We start from the raw sequence: 21,541 nt of genomic DNA on the forward strand, positions 1-21,541 counted from the left end.
ATCTTTGTGTTCCTAAAGGCATCAGATAAAATGCTTGAAAAAGTATGGTACAAACTATGTTGTCAGACAGCAGCATGAAGCAGACTGAACTAGGGTTTGTATTGGCAAGGAACTGGACTGGGAACTTGGCCGTATGGTTTTTTGGTTTGTATTTCTCTTAAGTTGTCTTAAAGGTAAGGTTAAATTCTGGAGTAGCATAATGGTGTCATGAACCTGCGCTGCTGTAGCTCCAATGTACTTAGTATCAGTTACACAATTAATTACATCAGAGGAGGGATGGAATGGCGGGGTTAGTTTGAGTGGATAACCCAGCCTACCCCTTTTCACAACACTCATATTATAGCTGCAGTCTTAGGCTGTGCTGGTAAAGCGTGTGTGCGCTGCTGTTTGTTTGGCAGTCGGCATCTGAGGTTGCCTGTGTTGGAGGCTGCCAGTCAGTGGCCATCAGTACCTGAGGAAGGTCCCTTCCTGGTCCTTTGGAGCTGACTTTCGGCTCTGCAGCTGTTCCTCCCAGCCCGGCTCAAGGGCTGTGATGCTATTGTGGCTCTGGATTGCCAGGTCCAGCCTGTGATGAGGCTGAGCATGTTTGTTTTTGTGCATATATAAATGCTGATAACTACATATATATAAAATATATGTGTATATGTAAAAAAATAATGTTAAGTAACGCGCAGTTTTTTCTTTCTCTTTAAAAAAATCGTAATAGAAAGAAGCTTGGCTGGACCACAAGCAGGAATGCAGGTGTCTTAAGAGCATCGTGCCTAATTTTCCTCCAGACTCTGTGAGACTTGCAGGCAGGATTGTTTTTAAACTAGTAAGTGGCATTTTTTATATTTATTCAGTGTAGCAAATACAGATAATACTTTTTCACTCTTCATTTTTAATGTAATTAAGAGCTAGAAAGCTGAAGTGACTGGGATTACTGAATACAATTGGACTTCATATTGCATTACAAGATTACTGATTAATTTGCAGAAATGCTGAAAGGATCAAGAGATACTAAAATGGATGCAATTAAGCTCAAGGGACCTGTTTTTCGACTTTCTCTTCCGATGACTGTATGGTAGCTTTTTAAACTTAACTCTGCCTAGAAGTAAAGCACAGAGGGATGCTGTTTTATCTTCGATACTACTGAAGTTAATGGTGCTTTTCCATTAATTTTGCTGGGAACCTCATTCAGCCTTATTTGGGTGCATGGTAAGGACAGATACACTGTTAGCTAGCCCTTCCTTTAGAGGGCACAATGCATGCTTTCAATGTTGGGTTTCCTTAGTGTAATTTACTTTTTTTTTTTTTTTTCTTTTTCTAAACTCTCATGGAAGTCCTGGGTGTTTGACATTGCCGTGGTTTGATTCCTTTATGTAGACTAAATTTTCTGTAAGGTTAAGCAGCTTATGACTGTGTGAGACGGTAAATCTAAAAGGATTTGCCCATTTTTTTGCTGACCCTGCCATGATGCTGTCTGTCTTGGGTAAAAATGCATGCATTTGTTGTAGTCTGAGGTGATAAAATATGATTTCACATCTTAATTTATATGTTGTTGAGAAGAGTGTGTACATGATTGTTTTTAAAGGACAAATATGTACCCAGCTATACTGTGTGTTAATTGTAGTCACATGAAATCTGAGACTGCTAACCTCATAAATTGCTTTCAATTATAGTGTGAAGGGCCAAAATAAATTACAAAGGGTAAGCTGCCAAAATAAATAAATAAAATAGTAGAAAGTGTTACATAACACTTCAGGTTTTTTTTTTTTTTTTCGTCTAGTTTACACCAAGTATGGAATGACCATATTTATGTTGATGCTGTTAGCCTTTTGTAATTATCTTACAGGCATGTCACATTGAATAATCAATCTTGTAGCATGTTTTCAAGATAGTGTGTGCTATGTGAGTGTTAATTATCTATTTTTCTCTACAGCTTAGACAATCAATGTGCCTTTCTGAGAGACTCTACTCTTTTTCTGATCTTCAGTCAAGTAAGTAGTCGTCCAAGTTCTGCTTTAGAGAATTATTTTCTTGCAGCTTGCCTTCTGAGGGTCTGTGCTGTAGAATAACAGAATGAAAGACAAAACCTGCTAAAACCTTTGTGGGGAACAGTTTTTTCAAAGATCAAGGGAAAAAAACACGTGTATCTTGTTCAAGCTAAACTTCCACCTGATTTTTTGGCTTTAATATTTTGTCTCATTTTATAGTGTACATCTTACCTGTTCAGTTTTTAATTTACCTGATGTCTGCCTTACTACATACAGTGGCAATATTTTTACTGTCTTATATTTTAGAAAATACATATATATTTTTACATAGAGCTTTTACTTTTCCAATATTTATTGCTGTTGCATAAAACATCAAAATAACTTCCAGAAAAAGGAAAGAAATCTAAAATTTACAAGGGATATGTCTGTTTTCTATGTGACTTTTTTTCAATGGCGCAAAATGATAAAATTGTGTAGATATTTTAGTGGTTTCACAAGTTTTAACTGCTTGGGTGGGAAAGGATGCTCAGTATAATCTCTCAGCAGAGCTAATGTTGGAATAGAAAACATTTTTTTTCCAGATTTTTATGGTAGCCTAAAGTTTAAAGACTTACAAGGGAAGAAATACATCCTTAGTTCATTCTTGCGTCTTGCTTAAAGGGATTTTCTAGAGAGTAATGTGAACGTTTTGATTACTTCTATAGTTTTTAGCATTATTCAGACCTTTGGCTATAAACCGGCTTGATCTATTCATACAGTTAGGCAGAAATAAAAATCACATAAATATAAAAAAATACAATAACTACTGTTATGTTTTACCTCTGTACATCCTGACATTCTGCCGCCTTCTCCCAAACTGCAAGGGCAAAAGACCTTAAGAAGGCAATGAATTAAAAGGGGGGAACAAAATAAAAGAGGGAATCCCTTTCACTAATTTAAAACAGCAGGATTTTCTTCCATAGGTATTCTGAAATCGTGTGACAAAAAATTATGGGGAATTAGATGAGTACCTGAATTAAGAGCAGCATTTCCAGATACTTCAAATGCACTTAAAATGCTGAAGACTATTGACTTCTATGCTTTGTGGCACTGCTGGGATCCAGGGAAAAAAAACAATTCATAGTGCACTATTGTACCAATGGCTGTTGCACAGTGACATGGGAGGAACTGGAAGGAATTGAAGAATTTCCCTTTGAATATTGATTGCCTGTACAGCAATTGTCTCTAGTGTAGACAAAGATTTTTGGGTAACTGCTAATTCCATACAAACTGAGGTTTCTTAGTACCCCTCAGGAGATGATCTCAGCTTCCCTTTACTTGACTGGAGACAAGGGGAATAGTGTGATAAGTTGTCTGGAGAAAAGCTTGTATTGCACAGGCCTGAGCTGAAATGGGAACATTGTACAAAAATCTGTAAAATAGTCAGAAGCTTCTACTCAAATTCTCGTTTTGAAGGAAATGCTGATATGACCTGTGATACAGGTGGAATGACTGTCCTCTCACTGACACAGAAACAGCTGGTCAATAGCAAGTTAGTTTAGCAGGAGGCAGATGAGAAATCTGCATCCAGTGCTTCATCTGTATTTACTCTTAACAGCTTTAATAACAATTCCTGTGTTATCTTGTTAACTCTAAAGCACAAGGTGTTCAGTACTCCTAGACATTAACTGAAGTTGGTACTTTACAGGATACACTACAAATGGCCTATGACGCTTGCATAATCTTACGTAAAGGTTTTGGCTGACTCTTTCCTTCTGCTGTTTTCACAGCTTCCTTGCTAGAGTGAGTAGATGTTTTTTATGGTTTTGTGGTTAGAACAGTTCCAAAGAGTATTTTGGGATGGTGTGACAAGTTGTAGTAGCTGTAAAGCTTTCTGCTGCCTCTGTATCCTCAAAAAGCTACTGTTATTGATAACTTTTTTCCCATTTACTGCACGATTTGTGTTGATAAACATTTACTTTCCTTTGATGCTTGGTAGAATCCATAGGAAAGTCAGAAAAGCATTTTTGTTAGAGGCCTAAGTGTATAGGGGGAAAGATTTCATTGGAAGGAGTCACATGAACTGCAAATACAGGCTGTGGTCTTCTGAAACAAGAAACTTCTCAGGAAGTGCCTGTATAATAGGAGATAGTATTTCAATACTAATCAAAAATATAACAGAATTGTAATTGATACGCCTTTTTTCTACTTCTTGTTTTTCTTTTTTTCTTCTCCTTTACACTGTTACTTTTCAATGTTACTTTATACGGTTGGGTGATTTTCAGTGTGGGAGACAAACTGAATAAAAGCATATGAAGTTTTAATCACTTATTGAGTAAGTATCTGATAAAATATATAATACATATTTTTTTTTTTTAAAAAAAACAAAAACAAAACCATGTGGAAACATCTGGCCCTTTATGAAGTTTTATTCCCAGCTTCATAGTTCTTTCAAATCCATTGTGTACCCTGAAACTCAAATTAAATAGGAGGGGTGTCTGCGTGCTTTGTTACTTCCAGTTCTCATTTATTATAAGACAATTCCTTACTTATGAGGTTCTACAGGCTTGCTATCTGTTATGATCATTCAGAAGTCAACTTTATTTTAGCCTAACAAGATTCAGCATGCAGCAGAGAGTTTGTGTACTGGACTATGGGCAGACCTTTTGCTACTTTACTTGTATCAGCATCAGAGCTGCATAATTAAATCCCCATGCCTTATTTAGAAAACTTTCCACAGGCTTTTTGTACCATTTTCTTTCCCACGATAGGGTTCTTACACAGCTGAAAAAAGTTTCTTAAACACAAAATGAAAATATTCTCAAATTTCCTTTCACTTTGCTTTTGGCCTTTGCTTCTTGATGTGATGTGAAAACCAGGTCTCGATCATTTGCCGTTAAAGATCGCATGGGACTTTTTGCTGGGATCATTAGCTCTGATGTCCTGGACGGATTCCAACATGAATGATTGCATTCTGCTCTCATCTCTGTCAGTTCTCCCTGAAGTTCCAGTTGGAGTTGGTGTTCTTGTTCGTATCTGTCCTAAGCTGCAGTGTCCATTTATACCATGCTGCTTACGTGAATCCTCTTCACCATTCTAGAGTTTTTATTTGATAACAGTGAAGCAAATCTTGCCTTCCTCTCCTTGTCGTAATACATTTTGCAATGTTTGTCAGGTAGCTTAAGATGAATGAGGTGATGTCTTGAAAGATTACATTTGAAAGAAGCAGCATCTTTAGTTTCAAAGGACTATTACATAAGAAATACGAGTATATGTTTATGATTTTCTTTAAAAAAATATTTAAACTTGACTTTTCCAGTCATCTAGATGTTTTCTGCTTTTCTTGCGGATACAGTCCTCATAGATATGATACTTTTCTATACCAGAGATTCCCATACATTGTGAGGAGCCCACATGTCTGGATTTCTAACATGTACATTCATTCTGGTTTGCATGATCACCCTCAAATGTCCACACTGTTAAGATGCACGTGGGTAGTGCTGTGGGTAGCTATAAAAAGGCAAACACTTTAGTTAGGTGCGTTTTGTGCCAGGTGTGGAGAGGCATATCTCAGCATTCTTAGTACTAACTGGTTTGAACTTTGTGAGGAGCTGAATCTGATTATTCTGGGAGAGCATGTCTCTCCTTCCCTAAATCTGGTAGGGGCGCACCACTCTTAAGATTCCTCTGGAGGCATTGCTTGCTCAGCATGTTGCAGAGTCACTCCAGGCATGGCTTGTAGATGGCATTTCAGCAGCAACAACTGACCATTGGAATTAGTCCAGGTCTTGGAAAGCGTTACTTTATGCTGAGATGGAAACAACAGATAGATAATATAGATGTTTCTTGAACTCTGTGTGTAGCATGAAGGAGGGGTACATTTGCCATAATCCAGTGTACTGGTAGGATCGCCTCATTCAGCGAGGCAAGGTGGCCCTCAGTGACTCCAGAGAAAGTCTAAACGGAACCAAAGTGTTTGCAAATAAGGAAACCCACACCAAACTAGAAGAAAATTGTGGCTGGTTCCACTGGAAGGCTCCTGGCTGGTACCATGGGTACTGGTCATTTTAGTAAGCCAGCATTTAGTGCTCTGCCAGAAGTAGTTCATAGGAGATTATTAAAGCAGCTCGCTTGTGTGGTATGTGTGGAAGGGAAACTTTGCGATAGCCAATTTACAGCCAACAAAACAGCCAGTATCTTCAAGCAGAGGGATGGCAGGTGGGATAAAGCACAGAAACCCCAGTATTGTACGTGCCAGACGGCTGTTTAACGAAACTCAGTGACATCTGCTTTAATTGCATCCTCTTTTTAAGTGAGTGACTAGGAGTTAGCTTTAAAGAGGAATACAGATCTTGAATTGTCCTTCCAGGAGGCCAGCAAGCTTGGGTCTAAAGTCTGGGAAGAACCTTTCCTGGTAAAAGGTTACTTCTGTTTCCATTAAGAATAGATGTTTAAAATAAAACAACAATTCATCATTATGCAGAGATGAAATTCATTCCTAGTCCATGATAATCCTCTTTGCCTTTTGTTATAGACTGATTCTTGAATCTGTTCACCTTCACATTTTCCATTGTTTTGTGCTAACTGGAAGGAAAAAGATGATGTGAAGTGGGGTAATTGGGCACTGAATTTACTAGGGCAGCTGAGTTTCACTTTCCATGTTACCAGTGACCTGATGCATGTGTGATCACTTCATTAGAAGATAAGGCACTATGTTTCTTTCTGCTTCAGGCTTCCTATCTGTAAAGCATGAAAAATGGTGTCTTAGTATTTAATAAATTGATATTTGCTTAATATTCTTCCATACCCATCCTGTTTACCAGCTGCTGTGTAGGAAACTACCTTTGTCTCTAAAATACCCTTTTTATCTGCTGGCATAAAGTGTTTCTGACATCTATGGAGAATACAGTATAATAATACACACAGCTGCAAGGAGGAAGGTTCTGCTGCATAAACTTTCAAGAGTGCATTTTTAATGTTACAAACCTAGATGCCTAATTTTCATATCTAATGCTTTATATCTGCTTACAGCTCTGTTTTATCTATTGGCTTTTGATCTTTAACTCACCATTGCATTCTTATGATATGGCAGGAGCAACCTGATAAACTTTTCTGTGTGTTGAGAGGTAGCTGTCACAAAAAATGACAAATGTCCGCCCTCCCGTCAAAATTGCCCTCTGTTAAGATTAATTGTGGGACTGGAAATGTCTAGACTGTATGGCTGCCATTGGACATCTTTAAAATGTTGGTGAAAGGTTCTGTTTATGACATGGTGTGCTTTTTTCCCTTCCCTCTAAGATATTGAACAGTTAAGTGAAGAAATGAAAGATGGCCTCAGGCACCTTGCGCAGACGTTGCAACTGTATTTGAAAACAGAGATCCAGGATGCGTCTCACTTGCCACCCGCGATTGACTTTTTTCAGATCTTCACAAAAGTAAGTGTTAAAATGTGATTGCTTGACAACCCATAAATTATCCTTTCCTTGTGTTCTTGATTTATTTTTGAGTTGGGAGTTCAATAGATACAGCCAGAATATGATATATGACAAAGTTAAATCAAACTTTTAATTTTTTCTGTTCACTCAGTATTTAAGCAGAAGTATAGCTTTTATATAATTGCAACACTTCAAAATTAAGGCAGCAGCCAGAGGATATTTTTTCTTTTCCATTTTTAAAGTATTATATTAAAGCTCCTGGCGGGGGGAGGAATTTGCATTAAAAACCAAACAAGTTCAAAAACAGTTGAGTCAATCAACCTCAGTAATTTTTTTCCACAATGTTAAAGAACATATAGGATCACTCTTTAGCCTAGAATTTTTTTGCAAAGTACGATATCTTTGTACATATACTCCCATCCCGTTATGTCATTTAGTGGTATGTGCTAACGAGTGTTTGTGACAGTACTGTATCCCACAAACTGCCTTCTCAGAGGCTGTGGGATCATCTATTCTGAATGGCTACATGTAAAGTAATAGAAATTAATTTCCACAATATGTACAATGTCTGTTATGTTACTAACTAAATATTGTTGGCTTTTGCTGTACATATTTTATTGCTTTCAGTTCTGAAAGCTTAATTCAAACAATGCTAGCAGAAATAATTCCGATGAAGAATAGTCATAGTTTTTAACTTGATTTCATCTTTTTGATTTCTAATTTATTGATACATTCTACCATAAGATTTATCTTCTCATGCATGTTTTACTTGTTTTAATAAACATTTTCTTATGCAGCAAGTCAAACTCTTAGATGTTTTTCTTCTGTTATAAATAAGAGACTTTTTAAAAGACATTGAATAAACACGCAATATATGGTTTTTACATTTTTTAAGTTTGTTTGCACAATCGTGGAATCTTTTTTGCTATGGACAGAAGGAGTAGGAATAATATAATCAACTGTAGTGTTTTTTTGGATTTTTTTAATCGGTGATTAGACTGCTAGGATGTAAAGTTGAATTTTCCTGAAAAAAAAAAATGCAGGCTGAAATACATTCAGCCAAAAGGACTTGTAGATAAAAACCTTTATGCACTACTTAGTCTCCACTCAAACTGTTTTACTGTCTTGTGTTGGCATGCTGGTTTGGTCTATGTTAGATACATTTCACATGAAATACACATGCTGTGTTATCTGGTTTAGAAGATTTGTACAGCTGAAGATAAAACTTGAGTATCAGAAGATGATCACTGTCTAACCGGTTTGAACTGAGTCGCAACTTGTAAGAAATTCTTCACAAATGTTGTTGCCTTCTATGTAATAATAAGCTTAAGATAAGCTGGCTGTGGTGGTTTTACAGGAGCAGTATGATGATTGCTCAATATATTGGAGCACTAGTGAAGAAAAGATCGAAGCTTTTAATTTTTTTTTTATGTACACACATGCATAAGCATCTGAACGTATGTGCACCTCCTCTTCCCTCACATGTGTTTTACTAAGGTGGTGCAAGCGGGCATGAAGGGCAGAATGAAAGTCAGAACTTCCCAGCTCCATATCCTGATAACTGGAGAACTAAGAATGCTCCTGTTAATGACAGCGTTTGTCCCACTATAGCATCGCTATCACAAAGATATTTTTAACTCAATGTATTCCTTATATTGCCTGTGAATTTGTCCCTACCCTATTGAATATACTGCAAAGTACAGAGTTTTTAAGTTGTTGTTGACTTTTCTTTTTTTTTTTTTTCCTTCTGGAAATTCAGAGGCTCTCAGACCATTAAAGTAGGTCTCATTTCCTTCTTTTGCTCATTTTGCTGAGTCTGTGTGACAGTCTTTCCTAGGAAAAAGGACAGCAAATGATATAGAACTATCATGGGTACAGGTACTTCGTATCACTAATAATAAAAATAATTGATAGAAGGGAAAGAAGAATCTGGCACAACAGGTGAGTTGGTAGGGAGAAAGGAGCTGTCAACTAAATATACTCATATGCTTTACATGGGAGTAAAATTAGTACCTCATTTGGTGTTCTGTCAAACACAATGCTTTTTGGAAAGCTCCATTGTCATTTTAATTTTCCATGTGGTAATTTATAGCCTTCCCAATTTGGTTGTTCAATAAGTGTGTTAGGAAGCATGGCATTATACTAAAATATGATTTTAATATGACCCCATCCCATGTGAGCATTTTCTGTCGCTTCCATAGACTGTTTTTTGGAAGAAAAGCTGAATGTCAATGCAAAAAATACTGTTGTGGGTTTGTTGGTTTTTTGTTTGTTTTGTTTTGTTTTTCCCCTTAAGCTGAATAGGATGCTTACTCCCAGCAGGTAAAATTTGAGGCTTTGGAATTGCAAAGTCTCTGATAAAAGACTTATGTGGTCTTTTCTCTGTATTGTAACTCTAAAAAAGACCAGCTGTGATGACTTCGCTGTGTGGTCATAGATAAAGAAATACTGCAGATACATGACTTCAAGATGTAATCTTGTTTTCCCAACCTCTTCCAAAATTCCTTTCAAGTTCAGTAGGTGCTTATTCTAACATTGAACTTTTTTGGATCAGTTCTTTCATTGCATGCCACAAAAATATCCAGTCAAAGGTCATTTTTTATTCTGTTTGATGCTGAATCCTCAAGAAGGAAAATAAGCAGACAGCCAGACAAAAGGGAGAAATGGTCCTGCAGTCCTGCAGTGAGATGACTGAATTCCAGATAGTTCTTGGAAAATCTCCAACCTGATTTAGGTCAAAAGAGTTTCTCGGAAGCTCTTTTAAACAGTCCTCCTTCTCTGCTGGCCATTGCTCTTGCTTTTGTGAAAATTAATTATAGTTTTAGTCACTTGCTTGTGACACTTAATAAGCAGAGAGTCCCCTTGAGTGCAGACTTGTGGAATCTTCCCATCAAAAGTCAAAGCAAGTGTTGCCATTTCTTTCTTTGGGTATAGAATTGCACCCCACTGTATGTTGAGTTTGCATAAAACGTGTGGAAAGCATCAGCTGTACTGGATGGAGAGCTGTTTCAGAAGGGTAGTATACCTTCCTTTTTGACAGTGTTGCCCTGTCCTTATTAGAAAATTTGCTTTTGAATCAACTGTCCTTTAAGCAGGAGTTGGATTTTTTCATTCTTGCTATCTGATCACTCTTTGGAAGCTCCAAGTTAGTTAGCGTGCCACTTATCAAGGTTGTGACTGTTTTTAAATTCTGATCCTCAGTATTAAACAGAATTATCTGCAGTTAATTACGTGTTAAGGCTTTAACTCCACTGAGACATTTTCTAATGTCAAGATAAATTTTTGACACTCTGGTTTTATGGTTTAATGATGTTTCCATAACCTTGAGATAAAATCAGTCCTTGCTTTTTATTCTTCAGCTTTTACTTACATGTGCGAGGAAGTGGCCTGGAATCCTGTGAGACATTTTATGGATGCAGGATAAGGAATTAATTTTTTTTTTGTATACATTTGTGGTTCTTTTCATAATAGCAGACAGAACCACGTAAGCTACTTAAGACATTGAATGAAATCTGCATGTTGACTGTAAAACTGTGAGTGATGCCACTGACTGGAATCAAGCCTAAGACAACTCTTTTTATAGACCAAATATAGACTTGGTCTCTTACATAGAATTGCAACTACTTATACTGTGTTTCATACTGTGTCTGAATTGACTTTTTGAGCATTATGAAATTGTCTGGAAAAAATAATATTTTTTTCAATTAATAAGAAAAAGAAGAGATTCTTATGTTAGATAAAATGGTAGCTGTTTTAAAGATCTAATTTCAAATCCTCAAATTTACAAAAAAGAGTAAGATATATGCAACTTCTGTCATTAAGTAACAGTAAGGTAGTAAAATTCAGTGACATTAATGAACTGTAACATGACAGATTTCTAGAGCAGTTTAGTAATCTTAAAACAGAATTTATTTGGAAATGGAAGGTTTTCTAAAAGATGATTTTATGAAACAGTTCATAAATTTTTGGGAAGAGGGTGCTGGATTCAAGATTCTTGGGAAATCTATAGAGCACAAATGATATTTTACTCCTGAAATAGTGATCTCCCTAATTTTTCTGCTATGCAAAATTTCACTTTCTGGACAGTATCTTAATTGCACATAGGGTGATAGGGATTAGAGAATTTTTAGCTTTTCGAAAGTTTTAATCTTTCCTACAGTTCCAATCTTGCCACTTTATTCTTATAAGTAGATTCAACTTTGAAAGTAGATGGGCTGCTTTCAGTCAGGTCACTAAAAACATCACGCATTTATATATGTGAGGGATGAATATGCCTCATGTTCTGCTGGTGGTCTGCTGCCCACCACCCTCTTCCCAGGTGCAGTCCTACTCTTTCATTTTCAGATCAGTTTAGAATCGACATAAATCAATGACAAAGGAAAAACAGGTCTAAGTGAGCAAAGAGATGTAAGTCTAGCATAGGATGAAACTCTGTATCCATATACATCGGGAACATATGTGCATCTTTTATATGTCAGGGGTTTTTTTTGTTTTCTACCATTTTTTTTCTAAGGTTCGTGAAGTTGAAATTAAAGTGAAAAAGAGAAACAAGTTTGACGCTGTATGCTAGTCTCTGTGTACCCACAGACAGTTTTAACTGAAAGACTGGTTTTCTGTTTAGGCTGTTGGTATAATTGATTGTATTTTTAACAGAAGTAGTAAGGAGGCCACTGTAAAGTGCAGGGGTACATGCCTCAAGAGACAAAGTGCCCTGGTCCCTTTAAAATTCTTTGTTTATTCTTCTTATCAAAATTTAAATATAGTTTACTTGTTCTTCTAAGTTTCAGACCTTACTACTTATTCCACTCAGTGCTTTGAATGAGTTCCTTTTCAGCTTAAAAGGTATTAATACAAATTTTAAAAAATCATGGTAAAGGGTTTTTGGTATGCATCTGCATAGGCAGAAGAGAACTGGGAGTTGAGCAGTGTCACTTGGCCTTAGTGAAGTCTGAATACTAGATTATGGTAATATATTTGGGTATCTTTTTAAGTACAAGTTGAAGGAAATAGTCTCACTTAATGATATGACTGGGAGAAGTATGTTTGATCTCCACATTGCTCCCTCAGATCTTACAGGCATCAGGTAGCACATGTTTTCTAAGAAAACCTTTGAAGACAAGATAAGCCTGCCTGGTCAAGATACTCTTTAGCAACACTTTTCAGTAGGCTACTCTTAGGATTCATTAGTTAACTTAGTAAACCATGTTTGCAGGGAAACGAAAGTGATTTGTATCAAGAAAGTCAAAAGAATTATTAGGATAAAGTTAAGGGTAAAGTTATGAGCAAGTTAAGAATTGTTAAAAGCATACAGGTGAAGGTTGCTTTCTGATGCCGGGTTGGCTGTTCCAATTAACTCTGGATGCATTTCTCAGTTTCCCTATGATTAGGAGGCCATGAAGTTCTTTATCTGGAGGTGACAAAAACAAGTGCATGTTTATCCATCACCACCTTTTGTTTAATTCAGACCTAATGTATGTTGCTACCCTGTGTCATGCAAACCTTTGTGTTTATGGTAAATTGAAGATCAGGCCAGTACTGACAGATTTATTTTTAGTCATGGCCCAGGAAACTATTGAGCCTAGGTGCTCAATAGACAAATCTTCTTGACTATTTTATTTTTGAGTTGGAGAAAGATATTCCTGCTCATCAGACTATATCAGAACCTTTTTCTCTGACTATTACCATCTTTAAATCTATTAACATGAGATCTGTTATCTTTTTATCTGAAGTACTATTGATTCAGTATTTCTGTTGATGGTTGTGCGCTCTCTCCTGTTCTCTCTGTGTGTAGTTTTAAGCCAGTGAAAGCTTCACACTTACAGCTGTTAAGAGCTGACTTGTGGCCATCAGAAATACTGTGCTCAGTTACTGCCTGAATAACTTCAGGATAATTTTTCTGTGCTCTGTTTCCAGTGTATTCCATAGGAGCACAACAAAACTAATTTTTGTAGACCTTTATACTTGTTTTCAGAGGACAGGAATGATCACTTTCCAAACATTTATTGTTGGTTCTGTAGAGCTGTCTTATCTAGCAAGAGGGGAGTTAGTGAAGGTCAGCCTCTGCTTGTGCAGTATGTAGAACCAAAGGAAATGGGAAAAGCTAAATGTATCAGGAGAAAACTAAGCACTGGTTTGTGCAGAATAGCCAACAACCAAGATTTAATTGAATATTGGATTTTATTGTTCCCATACTTTGACTTCAGCATTTTAAATTCATTTTTTTTATAATGATCCATTAACTGAGGCATTAGAAAGGTTTGGGTGCCCACACGTGCTTCCTGCCAAAATGGTTCCCTTTGGTTTGTTGGACAGGCTTGTGCAAGCCTGGGTGAGCCAGTGTCAGCTGATGGGCAGAGCAATTTGTCCCCTAGAGTTGAGTGCAGCACTAGAAAAAGTCCACAATGCAGACTAATTTCTGGCATAACTTGCCTTCTGCATCTTAGGTCTTTTGAGGAAGGATGATATTTCATAAGTGCAGGGAGGAGGAAAAAAGTCAGGAGGTTGTTTTGTAGTGAGGAAAGGTAGGGAAGGTCTTGGGGCTGTTCAACAATTCGTTTACTTGGTCTGGAATCACTGGGTTGTCTGCCTGGTATCCCTTGTTCTCCTGTCAGTTCTGCTACTCTTGAAAGAGTAGGGGTAAGTTGAAAATCTGAAGTTGACCTTGTTTTTCATTTATCTCTGTTTATGATTTCAGCATGTTTATTAAATTGCAGTAGTGCTTTTCACTTGCACAGTGCTTCTGATAAGGCTTAAGAAGAACTTGAAGACTTATCAACTATTCTTTAAAATTTTCTTGTGTAGCAGACAAATATAATTTTTGAGGAAGCAGTAAGGATGACAGAGAACAGCCGTATGGCTGTCTTTTCATAAGAGGTCTGTAGGGCAATCAGAACTGAATTGCATCTCTCCTAACGCACAGCGTAGCAGTCTCACGCTGCTGCTTGTTTCCACAATGTAGCAGTGAGTAAGTGTAAAGACACTTGGAATAGGAACAGTTGTGAATAAGAGCCTGCATCTTGGGTTGCATCTCTTTAATTTTGCAGAGCTAGTTCTATACTGCTGCTAAGATTCTCATGCAGTTTGGTTAAGTAGGTGTTCTTTCTTAAAGTCAGGATTGCAGAGGAAGCGGCAACCACTGTGCATCAGGTTTGGAAGCAATGGTGTAGATAGAAATTAGAGGGAAAAAAGTAACAACTTTAATAAAATGGGAAGAAATGTTTCAACAGTAAACAGTCTGAGAAGACTCCCCCCCTTCCCTCCCCCCAATGAAAGCTGCATTTTTACAGGATGTTATTTCTGTCTAATGTGATTTTTCAGGTTTAGTTATTTCCTGTTATTTACCCATTGAATTAAAATTTGGGGAGATAATTTTCCATAGCAATTATCTTAATTTTTAGTCAGAGTAGTTACCTTCAAGAGCAACAGGATATTGTACCAGACCATGAAACAAGGCTTTAACCATCCTATCTGATTTTAAATTAGAACAACGTTGTTACAATTAAATTATAAGCTTTTGCTAACAAAGCTTGGTGCAATGAAAGTAAGACCATAAGACTACAATACTTCAAACTGAGCTTATGGTATAATGCAGGTCCCTTTGTTTAGTTGTAGTGTGCACCATCTGTTTTACAAACTGTCTGTAGTGTAACAAACACCAGGTGTAGAAAATGAGGTAGAAGAGTTCTAAAACAAAGAGTGGTTGGGCAGAATTTGTAGTAACTTGGTTGTGTGTGTTAGTAAGGAAAGCTTTGCTTTTGGAGGGCAGGGGTTAGAGAAGAGAAAAGACTGTTTTTTAAGGACATTAATTAAGCCCTGATTGAAAAGCATAAGGTTCTAGAAAAGTCACTGCCTTGAGTGAGCCTGGGTGGGTAGTGGGGGAGGAAAGCACTTTTTGTTCAGTTGAACTTTTTTCTAATGTCATGCTAAGTTGGAAGCAATACATCAGAAAAGAGTCTCGAGAAATAAATGGCAGTGTAGTGTAGGCTATTTTGCAACTCTCACTTTTACATATTTTTTTTTTCTCCTCTGTCTGGTTTAGGTCTAGAGCTGTGATAGTGTTGTGCAGGACTGAAAAGGATCCAGGTGGCCAGAGACTTGATTATCATTACTTTGCCCACTGCTGCTCAGAGCACATCCACAAAACGCAGTGCTTAAAAAGCTAATGGTCTCTGACATGTGATATATATCAGTCTCTTTTCTGGCACCCTTATGGAAGTGAACTGGAAACTGTAATGACAAAAAGCTTTAGTGGCTGCGTCAACTGGAATACATGCACAAAAATATGTGGGGTGAGGCACCTTCTATGTTTAGGAAAAGCCAGCATGAGACAAGGTCACAGAGATGTTTAGTAAAGATCTGAATAGTAAGTGAAAAACACTTACATCCTCTATCAGCAATTTTAAAAGCCTTTAATTGAGGAGGATAAGCCTGATAACTGCTTGTAATGCTGTTGGCAGCAAACTGCTCTAGCCTTGTCTTTAGGATGACCTGCAGTGGGGTTGCTTAGAGCATTTTTGCTTGTTTGTTTTGGCTGTGAGCAGAGCTAGAATTCTGTGTGGCAGGATTATTAATCAGCTCTGAGACTTGTTTAACATGTTTAATAGATGAAAACGCTAAAAATTATTTTCCTTCCAGAATGGCATTGGATTAGATTGATAGTCTGTTGAAAAATAGCATGCTCTTTGCATATAGGATGGGGAACCATGTATTTGTGGTGTTACTGGTGACTTGCTGTTATCTCAGCTGCTTCAGAGCTGCTCTGAGAATGAGGATAACTTTGACAAAGTTATCCTGTAGAGTTAAATAGCTGTTATGATCTAAATATCAACAGAAGGTGAGCCAACTTCTGTCACATGTATGGCATTTTAGAGGGTGTCAATTAAATGATACCTACCTGCATGAAATGTAGTCGTTAAAGGTGTGTTCTCTCCCTATTCCCCAGTATATGGATATATATTTATTTTATTAAGACTGTGCTTATGATGTTAAAATAATTTTGGTGTGTTTTATTTCATTAAAACTACTCCTGAGTTTGTTGTGGAAATAAGATGGAGAAAGAAACAATAGTCGCACTGAGTCAGGATCACTGTTTAATTGATCCACTGTCCTGTGTTTTGGTGTGGGTGAGCAGCAGTCACAAAGCAGCTGTAGTGCTGATACACTGTGAGCTGGCCGGAGATCACTTGGCTTGTACCACAGCAACTTGAAGCTGACACAGTCTAATTTAGGCAGCTTCTTGGCATGGCAGTGGGTATAGCTCTTCCATAATAGTGGCTGGCAGCAGGTACTGCGGAGCAAGGTGCAAGAACTCTCAGATCAACAGGCCCGATGATTTGTCGTAGCTTGCTTTCTTGCATCTCCCTACACACCTACCCTGGTAGTTGCCATGTTGTCCTCGTGTAGTTAGATGTTGATTAAGTTGCAGAGACAGATCCAGGGATGGGTTTTTTATGAGCTCGTCTAATTTGCCTTAGTGATTTAATTTTTTTTCTTTCTTCCTCCAAACCCACCCCTTTCCTCTTGACTGTATAAATATTGACTATTTTTTTCATACCTATAAGCATCAATCAGTTGCACCACTTCTTAGAGATCCTTTGAAACTTACTGTGCTGGTTGTAGACTTCTTGAAGTTTTAAATGTGTGCAATCAGATGTGTCCCTAATGTCATAGATACTGCAGATGATGGATCTGAACGTATCTCCCTTCTGAATTTAAAGTAAATGTGAGATGCTATTAAGGCTTTTATAATCGCTTTTGGAAATTTGAAGGTATTGTTCTAGTTTAAAATAGAAAAAATGCAAGATTGAAGCTCCTTTCCACCTCCCATCCTACAAGAACATTTTTCAGTCTGTCAGTCAACCTTGTGCTTTGCATGTACTCAAAAGTATAAAATTCATCTTCTTTCTTCTTCTATTACTATCAAGGACAAGGTTTCACTCAAATTTCAGAGGAAACTGGATTGGACTTCCACTCATTGATGGGTATTTCCATGCATCACAAGATCACTGAAGTCAGAGCTGTCTACATTCATCATGTAAATAGACAGGATGTGATGATGTGTTGCGATTAGCGTAGGTAGAAATGGTGAAGTGTCAGCCTGCTGGTTTGTCCACGTTCATTCAGCGTTGTGTGTGATAAATACTTTACCTATTTGGGCCTCTATCCTGGGAAGATGGTAAAGAAGGGAGGGAGGTGCACAAATTGCTGTGCAGAAACTATATAGGCCAAGAAATGGTGACATGCTCCTTGTTCTGTAGTCATTTCAGCCTTACTGAATAAGCTTGCACTCAAATTTAAAAAATCTGTATTTAAAACAGCTACTTGCACTGTATGCATTGTGCTGTCTAATATTTTGAAGAGTCATGTTTGCTTTTATACTTTACAGAATACAAGATAAAATTCCATAAACTCACTGATAGTGAGAAACTTCAGTAACAGCATAGAATCACTGATTTTGCTTTTAAACTTCCAACTTCTAAAATGTTTTTATGTGTTTGAGTTTTTTAACTTGAGACAATATCCATCATCCTGGTGATATTTTAATGGCATAAATCTGAAATGAACATCTCTCTGAATGAGAGATTTCACTCCCCTAGGTTTTGTAATTAATGTTGCTTATGTTGACTTTATTTTCTTGTGTATTAAAGTGAAGTATGTCTATAGTTTTCTAAAACGTTATATATTGGCTGCAGAAGCAGCTTGTCTTAAAAATATAATGATAGTGTTGGCATTTTTGTAGTGAGTTTGGACCAATGACAGGTGAAAGTCCAACAGCATTTGCTGTCTTAATAATACAAGATCATTATGTTTCTTGTTCCATAGTAATTTTTTTTTCCATTAAATGAATTTTTTAGATGTATCAGACAGTCAGCTAGTAATTTTTGCTGTAAGCATCAGTTCATTTGACTGAAAAGCCCAATTCTGAAAACAAGCTACAGTGGTAAAACTTAGTGCGGTACTTTACCAGTTTGCCCCCATTCTGTAGTTTGCCAACAATGACACTCAGGACCAAAATTTGTACCATCACATGGATCATGTAACTAGGCCGACTCCACAGCTGACTGATGGCAAGAATGACCAAGGGAAGAATTCAGCTTGCTGTCTTAATACCTTGTCCTTGTACCTGTTAGTTAAAACAAGAAGTATATTTAACCATCTCCTGTAAGAAGAATATATTTGAGATGAATTAACAGTGGCTGCTAAGAATTACAGTAAGATGTTTACCATCATCTTCAGCATGCATGAACCACAAGGTGTGAAAAATAGAAGCAATTTGGGGTAATTGTGTTAACTGCAATTTTGAAAAATGTTTTTCCTGGTGAACTCTGTCTTTACAGAGTTCTCTAAAAGACTTTTTGACTTAATGAAAATGTTAATGGATATGCTTCCTGTGTTTTATTTATTTAACAGTCCTTATAATATCTTGGCACAAAATTAGAGAATATAAGAACCTGGAAACAAAAAATACTCTGTAACAGCAGGATCTTGTACAGCATTAATGGTTCTTATTTGCCAAACTTGCATCTTCTTGGAAGCAGGTGAATTTAAGGTAGATTTGCTGATGTCTCACAATGGCCCCTGCTGCTGCAGGTGTTATCAGTAGATAATGAATCATGGTGCATGTTCTTGCATCAGCAAGACAAACATAAATCTGTATGTGGGTACAAGACCAGAGAGATAACATATCTCCATAACCGCACAAATTGTGTAAACACAGAGAAGCCGTGCCAAATAAGTAGAGATGTGTCTGCTCGCTTGTGTATTCTGGAAGAAACGGTGATCTATTGGTACAGGTCTTCTGGGAGAGTGAATCAAAAGGGCTGGGGGTGTCCCAAGCTGTGAACAGTATGTTTTCAGTGAGAGATTTTTGACCATGAAGTAGCATACTGTATGGGAGAAGAGTAAGCATATGCACATCTGCTTTCCAAACGTGTTGCTGCCAGGTATATTTCTTCAAAAGTCTTTATCTGCTAATCAAGAAATTGCACCACAAACAACAAAATGAATACAAATTATGCTGGCAAACCTGCCCATGATATAAATAAACAAACCAACCCAGTTTAGTAGGTCCACAGTTGTATGGTTTCTACATATTCTACTCTTTTTACTACTATCTAAATATTGTAGATTCACAAGAAATTAATTTTGCAAATTCAATTTCCTGGTCACTCCATTCCTAGGTGAGAGGGATGAGGGAAATGTGGTCTCATGAGAAAGGCACAAAGCGAAAAACAAGCCTGGCTGTTAGGGGGGAACATAGCGTTCTCCAGTTAACTTCGAGACATTTGGGCACTGTTGTTTGCAACATCTTGATTTGCATCTCTTGATTTTTTGGGATGAGAATATTGTAATTTGTAGAAATTTAAGTGAATGTGCTTAAGTGTGAGAAATGGAGCTTAGGAGGGGAGAGTGAGTGAGTTGGTGGGTTTCCTACTCATTGGTGTAGCTCATCATGTTTTATATTAATTATTTTACTAGCATTAACCTGTATGCATAAGGGGAAGTGGGAAGTTGTGACTATATGTCAGAATATGCTTTTAATCACTCTATCTTGCTGATATACACTTGATTGGAGTTTTATTGTCAGTGTGTGGTTGGAGGAGGATTTCCCTGGACTACATTTTTGCATTGCTGGGGTAAAGGGAGGAGGTGGTACACAGGCAGATAAAGATGCACTAAGCTTGTTGTATCAAGCAGGTGTATAATAACAGTTAATTTGTATTTATCTACTGCCTTCTCCTGGACTATTTAACTCCACAGTTCTCACAGCCAGCTTTCCAAGATGTGAGGGTAGGATTGTGTAACATTCTTTTTGTGGCAATTGGTATTTAGTTCATCTAGGATTAAGTGGGGAATGCTCTATTGTCTGATGTTAATTCTGTAATTAGTATTGTTAGTGATTAGGAATCTTCTTAGGTCTCATTTCATGATTTATTTTCATGTAGCAATATGAAACAAGGTATGTAGCTGCAGTTTGGCAAGATTTTTCCTGGTGTCTAAAATTTTCAGTGGGTATTTGTTGTGCATGTCCTGCCTTTCCAGTGGGGAGATGTTAATTGTTTTAGTTCTTTATGGCAGAACAACTCTTTTAGACTAATAAAAGTTTCTCCATCCACCTTACCCTGTCATGACAGTGCTACTAACACAAGTACTCATCACTCAGCAAGTGAGAAGCGCTGAGTATATGAATGCTTTTGCCACTATTTAGAATCAAAATTGCACAGAAAATTTGGAGAATGTTTGAGAGGGAGGGCAGCTGGCTGTTCTAGCTCATGCAACCAAATGACTTGATTAAATTTATGTAATGATAAATAGTGGAATTTAGAATAATGAGGCACAGTGACTTCGATTTATCGCTCCAAGTAAAGCAGAGTTCTCAGAAAAAAAGATACAGTAGAAGATCTGACCATGGCATCCTACAAAGTTCATTTTGTCCTTTCAAAAAATGTAGCTAGCTTTGTTTAGTCAACTTTGCTTTTCTTCCAATAACGCTGATTTTATAAGTTTAAATGGAAAGCAAACCAATATATTTTAATATCCAGAATGCCTGAAAGATTTTTAAAGCTCAAAGATAATTTTGCATAGTGATGTTTATCTACCATTCTGTCCCAGATTGCAGGTTAGCTTGCAATTCCACTTGACTTACTCTCTCTGAATGTTGAGAGGTGAGGGTGATTTCTGCAACTTCTGGTTTGGCCCATGCATTCAAAAATTTTACTCTGGGAAAATTTGCCTTGGCAGAATGATTATACCTCTACAGGCTTTCTCCTTCTCAGGTTTGAGCGTAGACTTTTCTTGACAAAAGGCAAGAAACCGGGGCTGCCACCAATAGTAATGCACTGTGTGCACCTTCAGGAGGTCTCCAAACTCCCAAAACCAGAGCTCAGAATCCAGCCTCCCTGAGGTGGACCCTCAGGCTCATGTGCCAGGGCATGCAGTTCTGCTCCATGCATTGCCACAGAGGCTCATTCTTTTCCTGCATTTACAGTGTAATAATGTTCATCTCATACCCCTTGTGTTAGATGCGGTTGGGGAGTCCACCAATGCCTCCTGCGTGGGGTCCAGAAGGAGATGCTGACGGAGGGCTGTCCTGTTGGAAGGCAGATTTCCAACTGCATCGGGGCTCCGGGGACCTTGCCCCACTGTGTGCTT

The 21,541-nt window shown here is 37.5% G+C and overlaps 1 protein-coding gene across 2 annotated transcripts in view; it reads left to right on the top strand.

The window, feature by feature from the left end:
• The window catches only part of SMYD3 (SET and MYND domain containing 3), a 419,807-nt gene that overhangs the window by 56,099 nt on the left and 342,167 nt on the right, over positions 1-21,541 (top strand). For both annotated transcript variants that reach the window (XM_037392671.1, XM_037392672.1), the window contains 3 exons: positions 707-814; positions 1,922-1,979; positions 7,254-7,390. In XM_037392671.1, the coding sequence (XP_037248568.1) occupies positions 707-814; positions 1,922-1,979; positions 7,254-7,390 (303 nt within the window). The remainder of the gene's footprint in view (positions 1-706; positions 815-1,921; positions 1,980-7,253; positions 7,391-21,541) is intronic.

The sequence above is a fragment of the Falco rusticolus genome, chromosome 6, assembly GCF_015220075.1.
Source record: "Falco rusticolus isolate bFalRus1 chromosome 6, bFalRus1.pri, whole genome shotgun sequence".
In the NCBI taxonomy this organism is placed as follows: Eukaryota; Metazoa; Chordata; class Aves; order Falconiformes; family Falconidae; genus Falco; species Falco rusticolus.